General features: G+C 39.6%; 1 protein-coding gene across 1 annotated transcript in view; it reads left to right on the top strand.

The window, feature by feature from the left end:
• USP14 (ubiquitin specific peptidase 14) overlaps positions 1-14,098 on the top strand; it is a 28,453-nt gene extending 14,355 nt beyond the window's left edge. The window contains exons 11-16 of the mRNA XM_081950977.1: positions 4,438-4,503; positions 6,945-7,037; positions 8,114-8,242; positions 9,553-9,613; positions 13,042-13,149; positions 13,378-14,098. Coding sequence (XP_081807103.1) covers positions 4,438-4,503; positions 6,945-7,037; positions 8,114-8,242; positions 9,553-9,613; positions 13,042-13,149; positions 13,378-13,529 — 609 coding nt within the window. The 3' untranslated portion in view covers positions 13,530-14,098. The remainder of the gene's footprint in view (positions 1-4,437; positions 4,504-6,944; positions 7,038-8,113; positions 8,243-9,552; positions 9,614-13,041; positions 13,150-13,377) is intronic.
• The last annotated feature ends 3,046 nt before the right edge of the window (positions 14,099-17,144 follow it).

Raw genomic sequence — 17,144 nt, 5'->3', positions numbered from 1 at the left:
TGACTGTTTGAGGTTGTGGACAGTTGTCTTTTATACTGATAACAAGTTCAAACAGTTGCCATTGATACAGGTAATGAGTGCAGGACAGAGGAGCCTCCTAAAGAAGAAGGTACAGGTCTGTGAGAGCCAGAAATCTTGCTTGTTTGTAGGTGACCAAATACTTATTTTCCACCATAATTTACAAATAAATTCTTTCCAAATCAGCCAATGTGATTGTTTGGTCTTTTTTTTATATTTTGTCTCATATAGTTGAGGTCTACCTATGATGCCAATTACAGGCCTCTCTCATCTTTTTAAGTGGGAGAACTTGCACAATTAGTAGTTGACTAAATACTTTTTTGCCCCACTGTATCTTGGTCCACAAAGAAGAAACAGATTTGATCATGAAATTTAAGATTGTTGGACTTTCCTGATATTTCATTTCCTAAGACATGTAACAGTGAACATTCATTTAACATATGTTTCTTTCATTTTTTGAAAACATGAATTGTTCAAATAAGAATTAAAAATTGAAATGTGGAATAGTGTTCTAAATATACTTTCCAATTTCCAGTTGTATGTTTCATATATTTTAGAGAAGTAATTAATATACAGGCTGTCCCAAGATAAAAATGTGTTTTCAACCCCTTTAATCAAGGTTGTCTTTTCCTGAAATTACATTGCTGCTGTGAAAGCAGCTACATAATCCTGAGGTTAAAAAAAATAGTACCTGTAAGGACTTACATACAGCTGCCTTTAAATCCAAATTGTTGCCCATGCCATATTCATTTTGTATTATAGGGAAGAGGAAGAGAAAACCTTGCTTACCCAAATCTTTACCTTTTTTTACCTTTTATTTCAATTTTTATACCGCCTCCTCTCCCCAAAGGGACTCGGGGCGGTGTACAGTCAAGTGAAATAGATAAAATAGACTACAAACATGGAAACATAAAAACATAGAAGAGGAGGCAATACAACACTGTACAGGTAAAGCAGATAAAAAACAGTATATAAACAATCCTAAAAAATACCCAATTAAAATTACCCAGTTAAAAATATATCTGCCAAGAGGTATAATGAGGTTATGAATGGTCCAGGCCGGCTAAACGGAACAGGTGAGTCTTCAGTTTTCGTCGAAAGGAGAGAAAGTCGGTGGTGGTTCTGATATTGGGGGGGAGGTCATTCCAGAGGGTTGGGCCCATCACAGAGAAGGCTCTACTCCTAGGTGTCGCCCATTGGCACTGCCTAGTGGACGGCACCCGGAGGAGCCCCTCCCTGTGAGAGCGAATCGGTCGCAGGGAAGTGTGTGGTAGGATGCGATCCCGCAAGTACCTAGGTCCTGAGCCATGGAGCGCTTTAAAGATGGTGATTAACACCTTGAAACGCACCCGAAAGACCACAGGCAGCCAGTGCAGCTCGCGCAGGAGCGGTGTTGCGTGGGAGTACCTAGTACTCCCAAAAATAGCCCGCGCGGCTGCTTTCTGGACTAGCTGCAGTCTTCGAGCGCGTCCCAAGGGAAGCCCCATGTAGAGGGCATTGCAGTAGTCCAGCCAGGACGTCACCAGTGCATGAGTGACCATGCGTAGCGCATCCCGGTCCAGTAGGGGGCGCAATTGGCGCACCAGGCGAACCTGGTGGAACGCCCCCCTTGCCACGGCTGCCACATGGTCATCCATTGACAGCCGGGCATCTAGGAGGACGCCCAAATTGCGCGCCCGTTCCTATGGTCAGCGATGGAATTAACTGAACCGGGTTGCCGGTAGCCACAGCCACTCAGTCTTGGAGGGGTTGAGCTTGAGTCTGTTGTCCCCCATCCAGACCCCGACGGCTTCCAAACACCGGGTCATCACCTCGACAGCCTCGTTGGGGTGGTCTGGGGTGGAAATGTACAGCTGCGTATCGTCAGCGTACAGATGATACTCCACCCCAAAACCACGGATGATCTCCCCCAGCAGCTTCACATATGTGTTGAACAGAAGGGGCGAGAGGACCGACCCCTGAGGCACCCCACAAGTGAGTGGCCTCGGAGTCGACCTCTGCCCCCCTGCCAACACACATTGCGTCCGGTCGGAGAGGTAGGAGCCGAACCACCGCAAAACGGTGCCTCCAACTCCCATCCCTCCCAGCCGGCGCAATAGGATACGATGGTCGATGGTATCAAAAGCCGCCGAGAGATCTAATAGGACCAGGATAGAGGAACAACCCCTATCTCTGGCCCTCCAGAGATCATTGACCAACGCGACCAAGGCCGTCTCCGTGCTGTGCCCGGGCCGGAAGCCGGACTGCCGTGGGTCTAGATATTCAGATTCCTCAAGGTGTCGTGGAAACTGCTGTGCCACCACATTCTCTACAACCTTCGCTAAAAAGGGAAGGTTGGAGACTGGACGATAATTAGTTAGCTCCATCGGGTCAAGGGAAGGCCTCTTGAGTAAGGGCCTCACCACCGCCTCTTTCAAGGCGGCAGGAAAGGACCCCTCGCTCAAAGAGGCGTTCACCAGGCCCAGTAGCCAGCCTCGTGTCACTTCCCAGGATGCCAGTACCAACCAGGAGGGACACGGGTCCATTAAACATGTGGTCGGTCGCAGCCGTCCACGCAACCTATCCAAATCCTCGGGGGCAACAGACGCAAACTCCTCCCAGAGTGGTCTCACAACACTCACTGTTGGCGGCTCTTCTGGTCCACTGAAGGGGGTCCATCCGCTCCGGATCTGAGCGATTTTGTCCTGCAGATATTCCCCAAACTCCTCTGCTCTGCCCTGTAGAGGGGCTTCCCGCGTCCTCTGTGATAAAATGTTACTAGACCAATGATAGCGAACCTATGGCACGCGTGCCACAAGTGACATGCGGAGCCATTTGTCAGGGCACGCGAGGCGCTGCCCTGTCAGCTGGCCAACGCGCATGCGCGTGCTGGCCAGCTGAGTTCACCTTTTTAAAAGCTATTTTTCGCCTTCCCCAGGCTCCAGAGGCTTTATAGGAGCCTGGGGAGGGCGAAAAGAGCCTCCCCCGCTGCCCCGGAGGCTTCAGGGACCGTCCCTGAAGCCTTCGGAACGCTTAAAACCACCCTCCGAGCAAACCGGAAGTGACCTCCGGGTTGCTCGGAGGGTGGTTTTAAGTGCTCCGAGGGCTTCAGGGACCGTCCGAGGCTTCCCTGATGCCTTCGGAGCGCTTAAAACCACCCTCCGAGCAACCTGGAAGTCACTTCCGGTTTGCTCGGAGGGTGGTTTTAAGCGCTCCGAGGGCTTCAGGGACCGTCCGAGGCTTCCCTGATGCCTTCGGAGCGCTTAAAACCACCGAGCAACCCGGAAGTCACTTCCGGTTTGCTCGGAGGGTGGTTTTAAGCGCTCCGAAGGCTTCAGGGACCGTCCGAGGCTTCCCTGATGCCTACGGAGCGCTTAAAACCACCCTTCGAGCAAACCGGAAGTCACTTCCGGTTTGCTCGGGGGGGGGGGGGTTTAAGCGTTCCGAGGGCTTCAGGGACCGTCCGAGGCTTCCCTGATGCCTTCGCAGCGCTTAAAACCACCCTCCGAGCAACCCGGAAGTGACTTCCGGTTTGCTCGGGGGGTGGTTTTAAGCGCTCCGAGGGCTTCAGGGACCGTCCGAGACTTCCCTGATGCCTTCGGAGCGCTTAAAATCATCCTCCGAGCAACCCGGAAGTCACTTCCGGTTTGCTCGGAGGGTGGTTTTAAGCGCTCCGAGGGCTTCAGGGACCGTCCGAGGCTTCCCTGATGCCTTCGGAGCGCTTAAAACCACCCTCCGAGCAACCCGGAAGTTCCGGTTTGCTCGGAGGGTGATTTTAAGCGCTCCGAAGGCTTCAGGGAAGCCTCCGGACGGTCCCTGAAGCCTCCGGAGGGCCTCCGGGGGGTCTGGAAGGCTCTTTTCGCCCTCCCCAGGCTCCTATAAAGCCCCTGGTGCCTGGGGAGGGCGAAAAAAGCATGTAAAAATGGGGGGTCACGCGTTGCATTATGAGTGCGGCACGCCCGCACTCGACCCCCCTGCGCTCCCCCCACTTGTGGCACGCGAGCCAAAAAAGGTTCGCCATCACTGTACTAGACTGTTACTCTCGTTATCCTGGATGATGTGGCCATTTTACTGGAGCTACTTGAATTTTGAATCCAACATCCAAATTGCCCATCCCTGCTGTATTACTTCTCTCTCCATGTATTTCTTTGTGGAAATTCATGTGATAGTTGGCAGCAAAAAGTAATCAAAATTTCACTGGATGAATGCTTGTTGCATGAGTATAAAAAGCTTTTTGGTTCTATGCTATTGTGTATTATTTCCCTCATTTCTTGAAAAATGCTTTCAGATTTCAGTAAATCTTGGGCATAATTTTTTATTCTTATTTCATTTATCATTTAAAGTGCTGCACAGAATTTTGAAAAGGACATATGAAACGTCATGCTTAATTTTGCACATGTACTAATCTTTGTTATCTTTTTCAATATATTTCTCTAATAGCGTCTTCAAGAAGAAATAACTAAATTATCACCAACATTGCAAAGGAATGCCCTTTATTTAAAAACGGTGAGGATACCATTGTAATATCCCTTTATAGTAATGGAACTCTACCGGTGATCTGCCATTTTAAGATATATATGTGTGTGTGTGTGTGTGTGTGTGTGTGTGTGTTGTAATTGTACTGATAAATAAATAAAGGGAGACTAGGATAGATCTATTTCGAGCTAATTAGCTCTCATCAGCTAGCCATACCCTTACTGGGATTAGAACCCGGGCTGTATATATCTTAGGCAGGAGTCTTAACCACTAAGCCACGGGTTCTCTTCCTTATCAGTTGAGCCAGGGAAATAGGTATGTATTTGTGTTACAACCCCTGGTATGCCTAAATATGGGAGGAAGGTCACTACTCCCTCTTTCTGTCCTTCGGCTTATCACAAAGACCATGCAGGCAGAAAACCATATTTTTATTTTTACTGTTGCCTTTTTATATTTGTGTTGTAATTGTACTGATAAATAAATAAAGGGAGACTAGGATAGATCTATTTCGAGCTAATTAGCTCTCATCAGCTAGCCAGTAAGGGTAGCTGATGAGAGCTAATTAGCTCGAAATAGATCTATCCTAGTCTCCCTTTATTTATTTATCAGTACAATTTTGTGGGCTTTTAAGCCCACAGCTTGAAGATGGCAGGTGAGATCCTGCCGAAACGTTGCAAAGACAATCTCAACCTTACATGGGAAAAGACCCGAATACAACAAAACCAGCTTATATATATATGTGTGTGTGTGTGTGTGTGTGTGTGTGTGTGTGTGTGTGTGTGTGTGTTACATCCCCTGGTATGCCTAAATATGGGAGGAAGGTCACACTCCCTCTTTCTGTCCTTCGGCTTCATCTTTCTGTCCTTCGGCTTCATATATATATATATATATATATATATATATATATATGAAGCCGAAAGACAGAAAGATGAAGCCGAAGGACAGAAAGAGGGAGTGTGACCTTCCTCCCATATTTAGGCATACCAGGGGTTGTAACACACATATATATATATGTGTGTTACAACCCCTGGTATGCCTAAATATGGGAGGAAGGTCACACTCCCTCTTTCTGTCCTTCGGCTTCATCACAGAAGACCAGTAAGGGTATGGCTAGCTGATGAGAGCTAATTAGCTCGAAATAGATCTATCCTAGTCTCCCTTTATTTATTTATCAGTACAAATACAAATATATATATATATATATATATATATATATATATATATATATATATATATATATATATATATATATATATATATATATATATATATATATATATATATATATATATATGCTGTATTTGTACTGATAAATAAATAAAGGGAGACTAGTATAGATCTATTTCGAGCTAATTAGTATATTAACTAATATATATATGTATATGTATTTGTGTTACAACCCCTGGTATGCCTAAATATGGGAGGAAGGTCACTACTCCCTCTTTCTGTCCTTCGGCTTATCACAGAAGACCATGCAGGCAGAAAACCATATTTTTATTTTTACTGTTGCCTTTTTATATTTGTGTTGTATTTGTACTGATAAATAAATAAAGGGAGACTAGTATAGATCTATTTCGAGCTAATTAGCTCTCATCAGCTAGCCTTCCTCCCATATTTAGTCACACCAGGGGTTGTAACACAAATACATACCTATTTCCCTGGCTCAACTGATAAGGAAGAGAACCCGTGGCTTAGTGGCTAAGACTCTTGCCTAAGATATATACAGCCCGGGTTCAAATCCCAGTAAGGGTATGGCTAGCTGATGAGAGCTAATTAGCTCGAAATAGATCTATACTAGTCTCCCTTTATTTATTTATCAGTACAAATACAACACAAATATATATATATATATATATATATATATATATATGACTTCCCTATTTAAACTTCTTTGTCATAATCAGTTGGCTACCTAGAATCACTTCATGATTGTGGTGGGACACAAATTGATAAATATGTACATATGTAGCAAGTAGTGTTTTAGAAATAAGATATATCTTCACTGTGTGTGTGTTTATGTTTTATATATATATTTTCAGGGATTAGAAAGAGAGTAGTATAACCCAAACAGAGATAACTTGTATTGTTTATACCTTTGGTTTGAAAACCTGTGCACCAGAGGTGGTATTCAGCAGGTTCTGACCAGTTCTGGAGAACCAGTAGCGGAAATTTTGAGTAGTTTGGAGAACTGGTAAATACCACCTCTGACTGGCCTCACCCCTATCTATTCTCTACTCCCCGAATCCCAGCTGATAGGGAATGGGGATTTTGCAGTATCCTTCCCCTGTCAGGCCCCCCAAGCCACGCCCACAGAACTGATAGTAAAAAAAATTAAATTTCAACACTGCTGTGCATCCCCTGATATTTGTTTTGTCTTTATGGTAAACATTCTTTTATGCATTTATGGCTCCTGCTTTAAATTGCTGTAGCTTTCCATGTCCACTGATTCTAGTGATTTTTTTTTCTTTTAGTCCAAGATAAGTCGTTTGCCTGCATACCTTACTATTCAAATGGTTCGGTTTTTTTATAAAGAGAAAGAATCTGTGAATGCCAAAGTTCTCAAAGTAAGTACATTTGATATTAAGCTTTTCACTTGATCAATATGGTGTAGTGCTTTATTTTATACATTTAACAATCAAGGTTTGATATTCAGCTGCAGCGTAATTTAAATTAAAATATGCTGATATACTTCTTTGTACAATGAATGGAAATGAAAACAGAATCAGTCCAAATTGCATTGTATCAGCTTCATGGTTCTTTTGCCTAAAGCATTCTAAAGATTATGTAGAATAAAGTGCATAGGACACTGGAAAGTATTACATAATTTGGGTTTTTATTTGTTTTTTATTTCCTATTTATGGCTATGGAAAAGTAAGCACAGAACTCTTGTATTACAGTTTAGGAGTCTATATAAGTGGGAGTTGAGAAATTCCTGAGAGATAGTGCTAATGGTACAATTCTGAACTTGATGAATTCATTGTCAGATAATGGAGCAGTTTTCTATATTCCTGAGGCATTTAAAATATTAAATGAAAGAGTGTAGAGAAGAGCAACAAAGATGATTAGGGGACTGGAGACTAAAACATGTGAAGAACGGTTGCAGGAACTGGGTATGTCTAGTTTAACGAAAAGAAGGATTAGGGGAGACATGATAGCAGTGTTCCAATATCTTAGGATTTGCCACAAAGAAGAGGGAGTCAAACTATTTTCCAAAGCACCTGAGGGTAGAACAAGAAGCAATGGGTGGAAACTAATCAAGGAGAGAAGCAACTTAGAACTGAGGAGAAACTTCCTGACAGATAGAACAATTAATCAGTGGAACAGCTTGCCTCCAGAAGTTGTGAATGCCCCAACACTGGAAGTCTTTAAGAAGATGTTGGATAGCCATTTGTCTGAAATGGTATAGGGTTTCCTGCCTAGGCAGGGGGTTGGACTAGAAGACCTCCAAGGTCCCTTCCAACTCTGCTATTGTATTGTATCGTATTGTATTGTAAATACTGAGCCTTGGTGTACATAGTTTGTTTAAAATCTTAGATTATTGCCAGTATTATTTTAAACTGAGTGGAATTAAGATCTAAGACATCTGATTTACTTCATATGATGATTTACATGATCATGAAACTCTTTTAAATTTCTGTAGGATGTTAAATTTCCACTTATGTTGGATGTATATGAACTATGTACGCCAGGCCTTCAAGAAAAGATGGTTTCATATCGATCAAAATTCAAGGACCTGGAAGATAAAAAAGTTAGCCAGCAACCAGATAATGTAAGTAGCCCATTAACTTTGATTAAACTTTAAATTTCATTTAACAATATATGCATTTTCTTTACAGGTAAACGTTAAATCAGGTCCAGTATTATGAAGCTTAAATTTATAACCAGACATCATTAAGACTACTAATAATCATGTTTTTAATAATATTTGTAGTAAAAAGACTGACATGGAATGTGAAGAATTATTGTTGAGGTTTTTTTTAAGAGTCCATGGTCTAATAAATTATTGCAGCTGCATTTTCATTTGTAAATTTTCTGAAGTTTACTGGATATATAATTATTTTTAATTTAACATTAATTGTTAAGAGAAGAACAATTAGATATATGTACTCTAGTAATGTCTTTGATGTTATTTTTTAATCTGGAAGTTTTGGAAGTCCATTTGGGTTGCAGCCTTTTTCGGCATGGCAAAACAGGCATTTTGTATTTTGGCCTTTTGTAAAGAGGTTCCATGGATTGGAACTTATTGGCAACTTATTGGCAGAGGACATTGTCCTATTTGGAGGAATGCTGTACAGTCCAAGCTAGCATGTTACTAATCCTCAGCTGCATTTCTTTGTACTCTGGGTTCTGAAAAGGCCAGTCGTGCTTTTTTTAAAAAGATAGATGATAGGTAGAATCAACTGAGGAACAATAAAATACTACATAACAGCAAAACCTGGATTTCAAGGGGACCTTGAGTATTGGCTAGATATTTACCATCTCTCATTGTCCATAGGATGAAGGAGAATTTCTTTCAAGCATAGCATGTGTTAGTGCTCCTATTGGACAGACATTCCAAAATCTCCTTATTTGAATGAGATTACTTTTATGGTACAAAACTTAAACCTTTTTCCATGTACCTCTGTATTGTGATTTCTATCGGAACATGAATAATTCTCCTGTTTTGCTGCTTCTGCAGCATTGTCCAAAGTAAACACATATTTCATATAAATCTCCTTTCTGATATATTAATGGGTGTGTTATCAACCATCAGAAACTGCATCCCCAATTTTTATGTTTTCATGGTTTTTATTGGATCATATATGAAAAACCTGTGCCACACAGAAAGAAAACTTGATTTCCCTTTCTTGTCATCCCCTTTCTCTTGGTGTTCCACATTTTCTGATTCATATACAGTAGCACTTAAAGAAACAGGGCAACCACCACCACTACCTGAGCCTTAAACCTTCAGCTTTTCATTTTACAAATCATTTCTGAATAATAACATTAAAATTGTCTGAGAATTTTGCTTATTTTTAATGCCATATTTTATAGTTACAAAATTAACTCAAACCAACATTTTCTGTTTTATTTTTCAAGTCTAGTAAAGGTGATGGCTCACAGAAGGAGATTAAGTATGAACCATTTTCTTTTTCTGAGGGTAAGTAGAAAGACATTTAAGAACAGCAGATATTTTTACCCTGCTTTATCTTAAAAATGGAAAGCAGATATATTATTTGGGGATACCAATTAGTGAATATCTGAAACTATGATTGTATGAGTTGCCTACAACGTAAGGATTGTAACAGCCACTATGTAGAGCAGAGAGGCTGAAAAGTAACAGAGCACTTCCATGAACACAAACTAGTGGACAGTCAGAAGATACTATGAAAACTGCTTAATTTCACAACACATGGACAGATTCAATCAACTTTTTAACTGAGAAGCCATGAGTATCCTTGATCAAGCTAAATAAATTAAAAAAAAACACTAGGGAATTCCTGGAAGCGTGATACACCAACAATGCAGTCATAAGTAAACAGAGGTAATTCAGCAAGCTTTTAACTTCAAATTAATTTTGAATCTCAAAAATGACATACAAAATGATGGATTAAAATAAATGTAATGATTCTATTTTATAAAAATTCAGTGTTGAATAAAATTATTACATTAATTTTAACCTAGCTTGAAATGTTTGTATCTTAAATGTTTCATAATACTAATACTACTACTACTACAGCTACTACTACTACTACTACTACTACTACTAATAATAATAATAATCATCATCATCATCATCACTGGCTGATTATTTAAAAGAAAGTCAAGAACATCTATTAATCGAAGTAAAGAACAAAAATCTACTGAAGGCCCAACAGACGAAACAAGAATACAGAAAAGATGTGCTAAAATCAAGAATGGAAAGTTGGCAGAACAAAGCATTGCATGGTCAATTTCTGGAAAAAATAAAAGATAAAGCGGACAGTGAAAAAACTTGGTTATTAAAGAAAGAGGTACAAGAGGTACAGGTACATTAAAGAAAGAAACAGAGTCACTAATCCTGGCTGCGCAAGAACAAGCTATCCGAACAAATGCCATTAAGGCCAAAATCGAAAAATCCTCTGATGATGCCAAATGCAGACTCTGCAAAGAAGTTGATGAAACTGTTGACCACATACTCAGCTGCTGTAAAAAAATCGCGCAGACTGACTATAAAATGCGGCACAATTCAGTGGCACAAATGATCCACTGGAATTTGTGCAAAAATTATAATATTAAAACAGCAACAAACTGGTGGGAACATAAGCCTGAAAAAGTCATCGAGAGTCAGATGGTCAAGATCTTGTGGGATTTTCGCATACAAACGGATAAAATACTGGCGCATAATACACCAGACATCACACTGGTTGAGAAAAATAAGGTTACAATCATAGACATCGCAATACCAGGTGATAGCAGGGTCGCCGAGAAGGAATATGAAAAAATCACAAAATACCAGGACTTAAAAATCGAAATCCAACGATTATGGCACAAACCAGCAGTGGTAATTCCAGTGGTAATCGGCACACTGGGTGCTATTCCAAAAGCACTGAAATTACATTTAAAACAGTTAAAAATTGACAAAATCACCATCAGTCAAATGCAAAAGGCTGCACTGCTTGGATCTGCACGTATATTACGAAAATACGTTACGACGTCCTAGGCCCCTGGGTGGGGCCCGACTAGTAATTAATGCCAAATCCGGCGAAACAACTGGCCGCTGTGATACACTAATAATAATAATAATAATAATAATAATAATAATAATAATAATAATAATAATAATAATAATAATAATAATAATAATAATAATAATAATAATAATAATAATAATAATCTGTAGTCAGCTGCAGGTGATGGATCTGAAGAAAAAAATATAAAAGTAGGAATGCTAGTATTTTGCCAATTCTATTCCATGCAGTTGTACAACTTTAAATGCCAGGCATTCTGATTAACTCTGTTATTGTACCTATAGGTGTGATACCTATAAATATCTATTATGAATTTATTTCAATGGCTTCTTTCACCTCTAGTGTCTAAGCAGTGAGACTTTGGGACTGCTTAGAGTTTAAAAAAACTCTAAAAGCATCCAGCAATCTTTTGAAAATTAAATGACAGGTATGGTATAGATCAGGGGTTGGCAACCTTAAACACTCGAACCATAAAGGTCCTAAACGGAAGCCCCCCATTCAATTCTGCAGCCGAGTGGAAGTCTCCTCCTAGTGTGGTGTCCTTTTTCCTCTGCTGACCAGAAGTCCATTTCCCCCACCATAGAGTCTCCTAGTGCAGCATCTTTTTTCCTCTACCTGACCTAACCGAAAGCCCTATCAATTGTGGAGCTGACTGGTGACAGGGAACCACAGCAGAGGGATGAAAGAGCCACATGCAGCTCCAGAGCCGCGGGTTGCTGACCCCTGGTATAGGTGGTACCTGACTCAATAGTAGTAATTGAGAGAGGGATTTTGGAGTCCTAGTGGACAATCACCTAAACAGGAGCCATCCCAGTCCTAGCCTGCATTAACAGAGAGATAGAATCAAAATCACATGAAGTATTAGTACTGCATTTAAAAGCCTTAGTAAGACCACACCTGGAATGCTGCATGCAGTTTTGGTCACTACAATATTGAGACTTTGGAAAAAGTGCAAAGAAGAGCAACTCTCATGATTAATCTGGAGATACAAACATATGAAGAATGGCTGCAAGAATTGGTTATGACCATTCTGGAGAAAAGAAAGACTAGGGGTGCTTCAGCAGGGGGTTGGACTAGAAAACCTCCAAGGTCCCTTCCAGCTCTGTTCTGATTGATAGATAGAATCAAGATCACATGAAGGGCTTATAGTACTTTATAATGCCTTGGTATGGCCACACTTGGAATACTGCATCCAGTTTTGGTCGCCACAATGTAAAAAAGATGTGGAGACTCTAGAAAGAGTGCAGAGAAGAGCAACAAAGATGATTAGGGGACTGGAGGCTAAAACATATTAAAAATTGGGTATGTCTAGTTTAATGAAAAGAAGGACTGGGGTGACATTATAGCAGTGTTCCAATATCTAAGGGGTTACTACAAAAAAAGAGTGGTCAACCAATTCTCCAAAGCACCTGAAGGCAGGAGAAGAAGCAAGGGATGGAAACTAACCAAGGAGAGAAGCAGCCTAGAATTAAGGAGAAATTCCCTGACAGAACAATTAATCAGTGGAACAACTTGCCTCCAGAAGTTATGAATGCTTTCAACACTGTAAGTTTTTAGGAAGACATTGGACAACCATTTGTTTGAAATGGTATAGGGCTTCCTGTCTGAGCAGGGGAGAGGGTTGGACTAGAAGACCTCAGATCCTTTCCAACTGTTATTCTGTATTCTGAAATGGGGATTGGAACATGCAAAGTTGAGAATGCATTTTGGATAGAAATAATTGTCCCAAATGTATTTTGTGGGATTAGTCTGCTTCCCGTGTTCTGATTCTGAAGGTGAGAGCTTCAAAATAAACGAATAACAATATGTAAAGTGTTTACTATTATATCACATTGTACCATCTTCTTTGCCTTCTCAGATATTGGTTCCAATAATTGTGGTTATTATGAGCTACAGGCAGTGCTAACTCATCAAGGAAGATCTAGTTCTTCTGGACACTACGTATCTTGGGTTAAAAGAAAACAAGGTATTGCTAATCCCTATTCGATTTCCCCACATCCTTTTAAGTGGGTTGGGTTGCGAGAGAATGATATGCCCAAGGTCACCCAATAGGCTTTCATTCCCAAGCCACTTTGCGGCTTTCATGTCCACTGGAACTCCATTCTAGGCCAGCACCTTCATTACTATACCATGCTGGCTCTAACACTGTCATTTAAAATGTTACTTACTATGGGTCTTCTTTTTTCTACCACAGATGAATGGATTAAATTTGATGACGACAAAGTCAGCATTGTTACCCCTGAAGATATTTTGAGGTTATCGGGCGGTGGAGACTGGCATATAGCTTATGTTCTACTTTATGGGCCACGCAGAATTGAAGTAATCGAAAATGAATCTGAACAGTAGAGTTCCTATATACATCTGTAAGGTGTGAAATAAATGTCTTAATTCCAGACTCACAGAAACTGCAAAATTGGATCACTAAAATACTGTCATTTGGTGCAAAAAGACAGCAAAACACGTTTAAAACTAAGGCCAATAGCAAGCAGCCACTTACTAGGGGTAGGTTGATACATTTGAACATAATTTTAATACTGTATTGCAAAAGTTGATATTTAAAACAATGTTAACTATTAATGAAATTAAGTGAGCCTCCTGCTCGTCTAATTTTTTAGGAAGATATTTATTGCACACCTATTCATACCTTTGTTAACTCCTGCATGGTTTCTACCAGTTCAGTAGCTGTCAATCCTTTTTATTGTGTCAGAAAGATAAAACTCAATTGTTGCCTCAACATGTAACTCAGTGCTGCTGCTCATAGCCTGTGGAAATAGGGCTACAATCACGTATTTGTCCAGCCTGATGTGCCAACTCAGTCTGCTCTGTTGCTGGCATTTTTGACTCCAAATAAAAAGTGATCAGTAATGATGGTGCTTCTTACATAAATATGGTTGGCATTTATGTTCTATCTGAAACTCGTGTCTGTCTCCTTCCATTCTGGTACCATACTTTCAAATGCATGGTGATCTCGCAATCAATCAAATAGTTGGGAGTTACAGGAATTAGCATCTGAATATTGGACATTAAAATTTTGCCATCTAGGCAGCGAACTGAAGTTGGCCAATAATGATAAGTGATTATCTAGAGCAGTGGTCACCAACCAGTGGTCTGTGGACCAGTCGTGATCCACGACAAAATTTTGGTGGTCCGCAAAAAAATTATTTGCATTTTTTATACTGCACTAAATACTATTTTATCTTTTTTTTTAAAATCATGTTAGTAGTCCATGTGATTTAAAATTATGAATTTAGTGGTCCCTGAGGTCTCAAGGGTTGGTGACCCCTGATCTAGAGGAAGATACAGGAGTCTTAAAATGTAAAAAACCCAGTATTTTAAAAAGTGTTACATTAAAAATGCCTATTGAACATGGAGGAATATAACTTCAAAGATTTCAGGTGCACTAAGCATATCTTTGCTTAATGCTATGAACTGAAGCTAATTTATATTAAATAAACCAAGTAAATGCAAATTTTAGGAAGTTTGAAAAGATAATTCTGTGAAAAACTTCCCTTTCTGTACAGAAAATTAATAGCTATATTTTTCTTAAAGCAGATTTAGTCTGTTGAGCTGTTCTAGATAAAAGGCTTGAAAGCATATGTCCCTTAAGTCCATAGTTCCAATCTTGCTCTGTTCCTATGGGAATTTTTCACCAATGTGTAATGTTATTCTTTCCATTTTGTTCCACTGTTATTTTGCTCAGAGGAAAGGCAGAGAGTAAAAGAAATAGAAAGCATTGCAACTGAGCTGAAACCTCTACAAATAAACCTTGTTTTTAAGTAATGTTATCAGCATACCTGCGTTAAACACCCCTTTTGGAAATTATAACTGAACTCAAATAAATTAGAAAGTTGTAAAGTTTGGTGTATCAACTAAACTGTTTTCATCCAGATATAGAGAATCTGCAATTTCCAGCTGTATCTTTAAATAATTGTCTCTTTGTAGAACTTCCATAAGCACTTACTAAATGATGTTTATAAATTGAGCCAATGAAGGAAAGTCACTGAAATGATGGTCCTTGCTAAAGATGGCTACAAACAAAAAGCTGTGCCCAGAAACTGGAGATATTGATTTATATATTAAATCTGAAAAAGAAATTCTACCCAGTCTAGGCTTGCTGACTTTTTCCCCAAGAAGTGAATCCTAATTCCAGTGACCAGAGTTAGTGACACAAAAGGAAAACTATGTCTGAATGGTCTCTTGATCCTTATCACTCTTGGACTGATATTAGCAACACACATAATAGGACCTCATATATTGGAAATAATGCAAGAGAGAAAATAGCTATTGCTTACATACCGAAAAACATGTTTTTCTGTATGTCACTTGTGCTACAACCAAATGCAACAAGAACTGTGACAAAGTTTGCCTTATTAAGGCAAGTTTCAACTCCCAGCCATATGGCTTGGGATTTTTTTTGTTACTGGCAAATGAAGCAAATGTTTTAAGGGGTTCAGGATTTCTATTTGAAGACTGTGAAACCTTGGAAGAAGAACAGATAGTGATGAAAGTGATGGCATAAGTGGTTTAACAATGTAAATACCATTTTAGGCAAGAGGGCTTAGGGGAATTAGATGTTTTCACGACATTTTTAAATTCCTTTAGATAAACCATATTACATAATTTGGTAGTAGACTGAAATGTCTTACCTGAAGAAATATAGATTAGAAATATTTTTAATGAATGGAACAAAACTAATAGCTAAACTGTCTTGGTTAAGAAAATAGTTGACTAATAAACAGTTACTATCTAAATAAACTCTTAACTTCAAAAACCTTGAAAAGGAGAGAACAATTCATGAGACTGGTAATACAAAAGAAGTGGAGAACAAAGGCAAGCCTCATGATATGGGAAAAGGCAGACAAAAATGCCACGATTATCCTATCCACATACACAAAAAATATACACCAAGGTTTATCAACTTCACTAATTTTAAGATGTGTTGACTTGAATGACCACAATTCTCAGAACCAGCATGCTGGGTTGAGGTTTAGAAATACTGATCTAGATCTTACAATCTTGACTGGAAAACAGGTTCATGAATAGCAAGATGAAAGCTATTAATATGTCCCAAACTTCTGAGGGACAGCATACAGCATGGATGTCAAAGTCAATCGTGTCACGTGACATATGAATTTTTTTGCCTTTGCAGAGCTGGGGTGGGCATGGCCTGCGTGTGACGCATCCGACCTATTGAAATATACAATGAATTAAGTTTATAAAAGAAGCCACAGAATTCTGTGAATTAAGTAGGACGTAATTGGTCCTTCATCAGCATCGAGATGCTTACATTAGGGTGAAAAGTTGAGTGCTTATTGTTGCAGCTCATTTCACGTAAACACTGGGCCAATCTAGAATATCTAGATATATTTTCCTCCAACAAAACGCTTTTTAACCAGATTTATCTGAACCCTTGACATAAGTGATAGGTTTAATGCTCCTGAATTTCCTGGAGTTCTATCAAGCAACAACACTGCCTAATGGGAAGAATATCTATGTTGTCTTCAATATGTCACTTTTTCAAACTACAGAACATTAGGATCAGAATCCCAATGTTAACCAATTTACCAATTTCCTTTTTCATTTCAAATCAGCATTGTGTCTGATTTTTTTTTAAACAAAACCTGACCCAGAATGATCAAAACCAAGCATTAGTTGCAGTTCTGCTATCAACATCATTTGGAGGCATTCCATTATAACAGCATATGAAAAACATAGCCTAACTAACGTAGTCCTTGTTGGTTTTCTAAATACAAAGCTTGTTAGCAAACAGCAATTCCCTTTGGCAGTTTTTTCAATAAAGAAAAGTGCCTGCTTGCATGTAATTTGAGATTGATCCCTTAAAATACCCTGTTATATTAAAGAAATCTTTTATAGCACACACATGAATATATTTTTCTACTTTTCTTAAGGATTTCAAAGGAACGTTTGTCTAACACTAATTCTTTGCAGAATTTTAGACAA

This window comes from Natrix helvetica (assembly GCF_964273705.1).
Source record: "Natrix helvetica genome assembly, chromosome: 4".
NCBI lineage: Eukaryota > Metazoa > Chordata > Lepidosauria > Squamata > Natricidae > Natrix > Natrix helvetica.
Note: the sequence above shows the minus strand (reverse complement) of the source record. Positions and strands in the feature narration are given on the sequence as shown.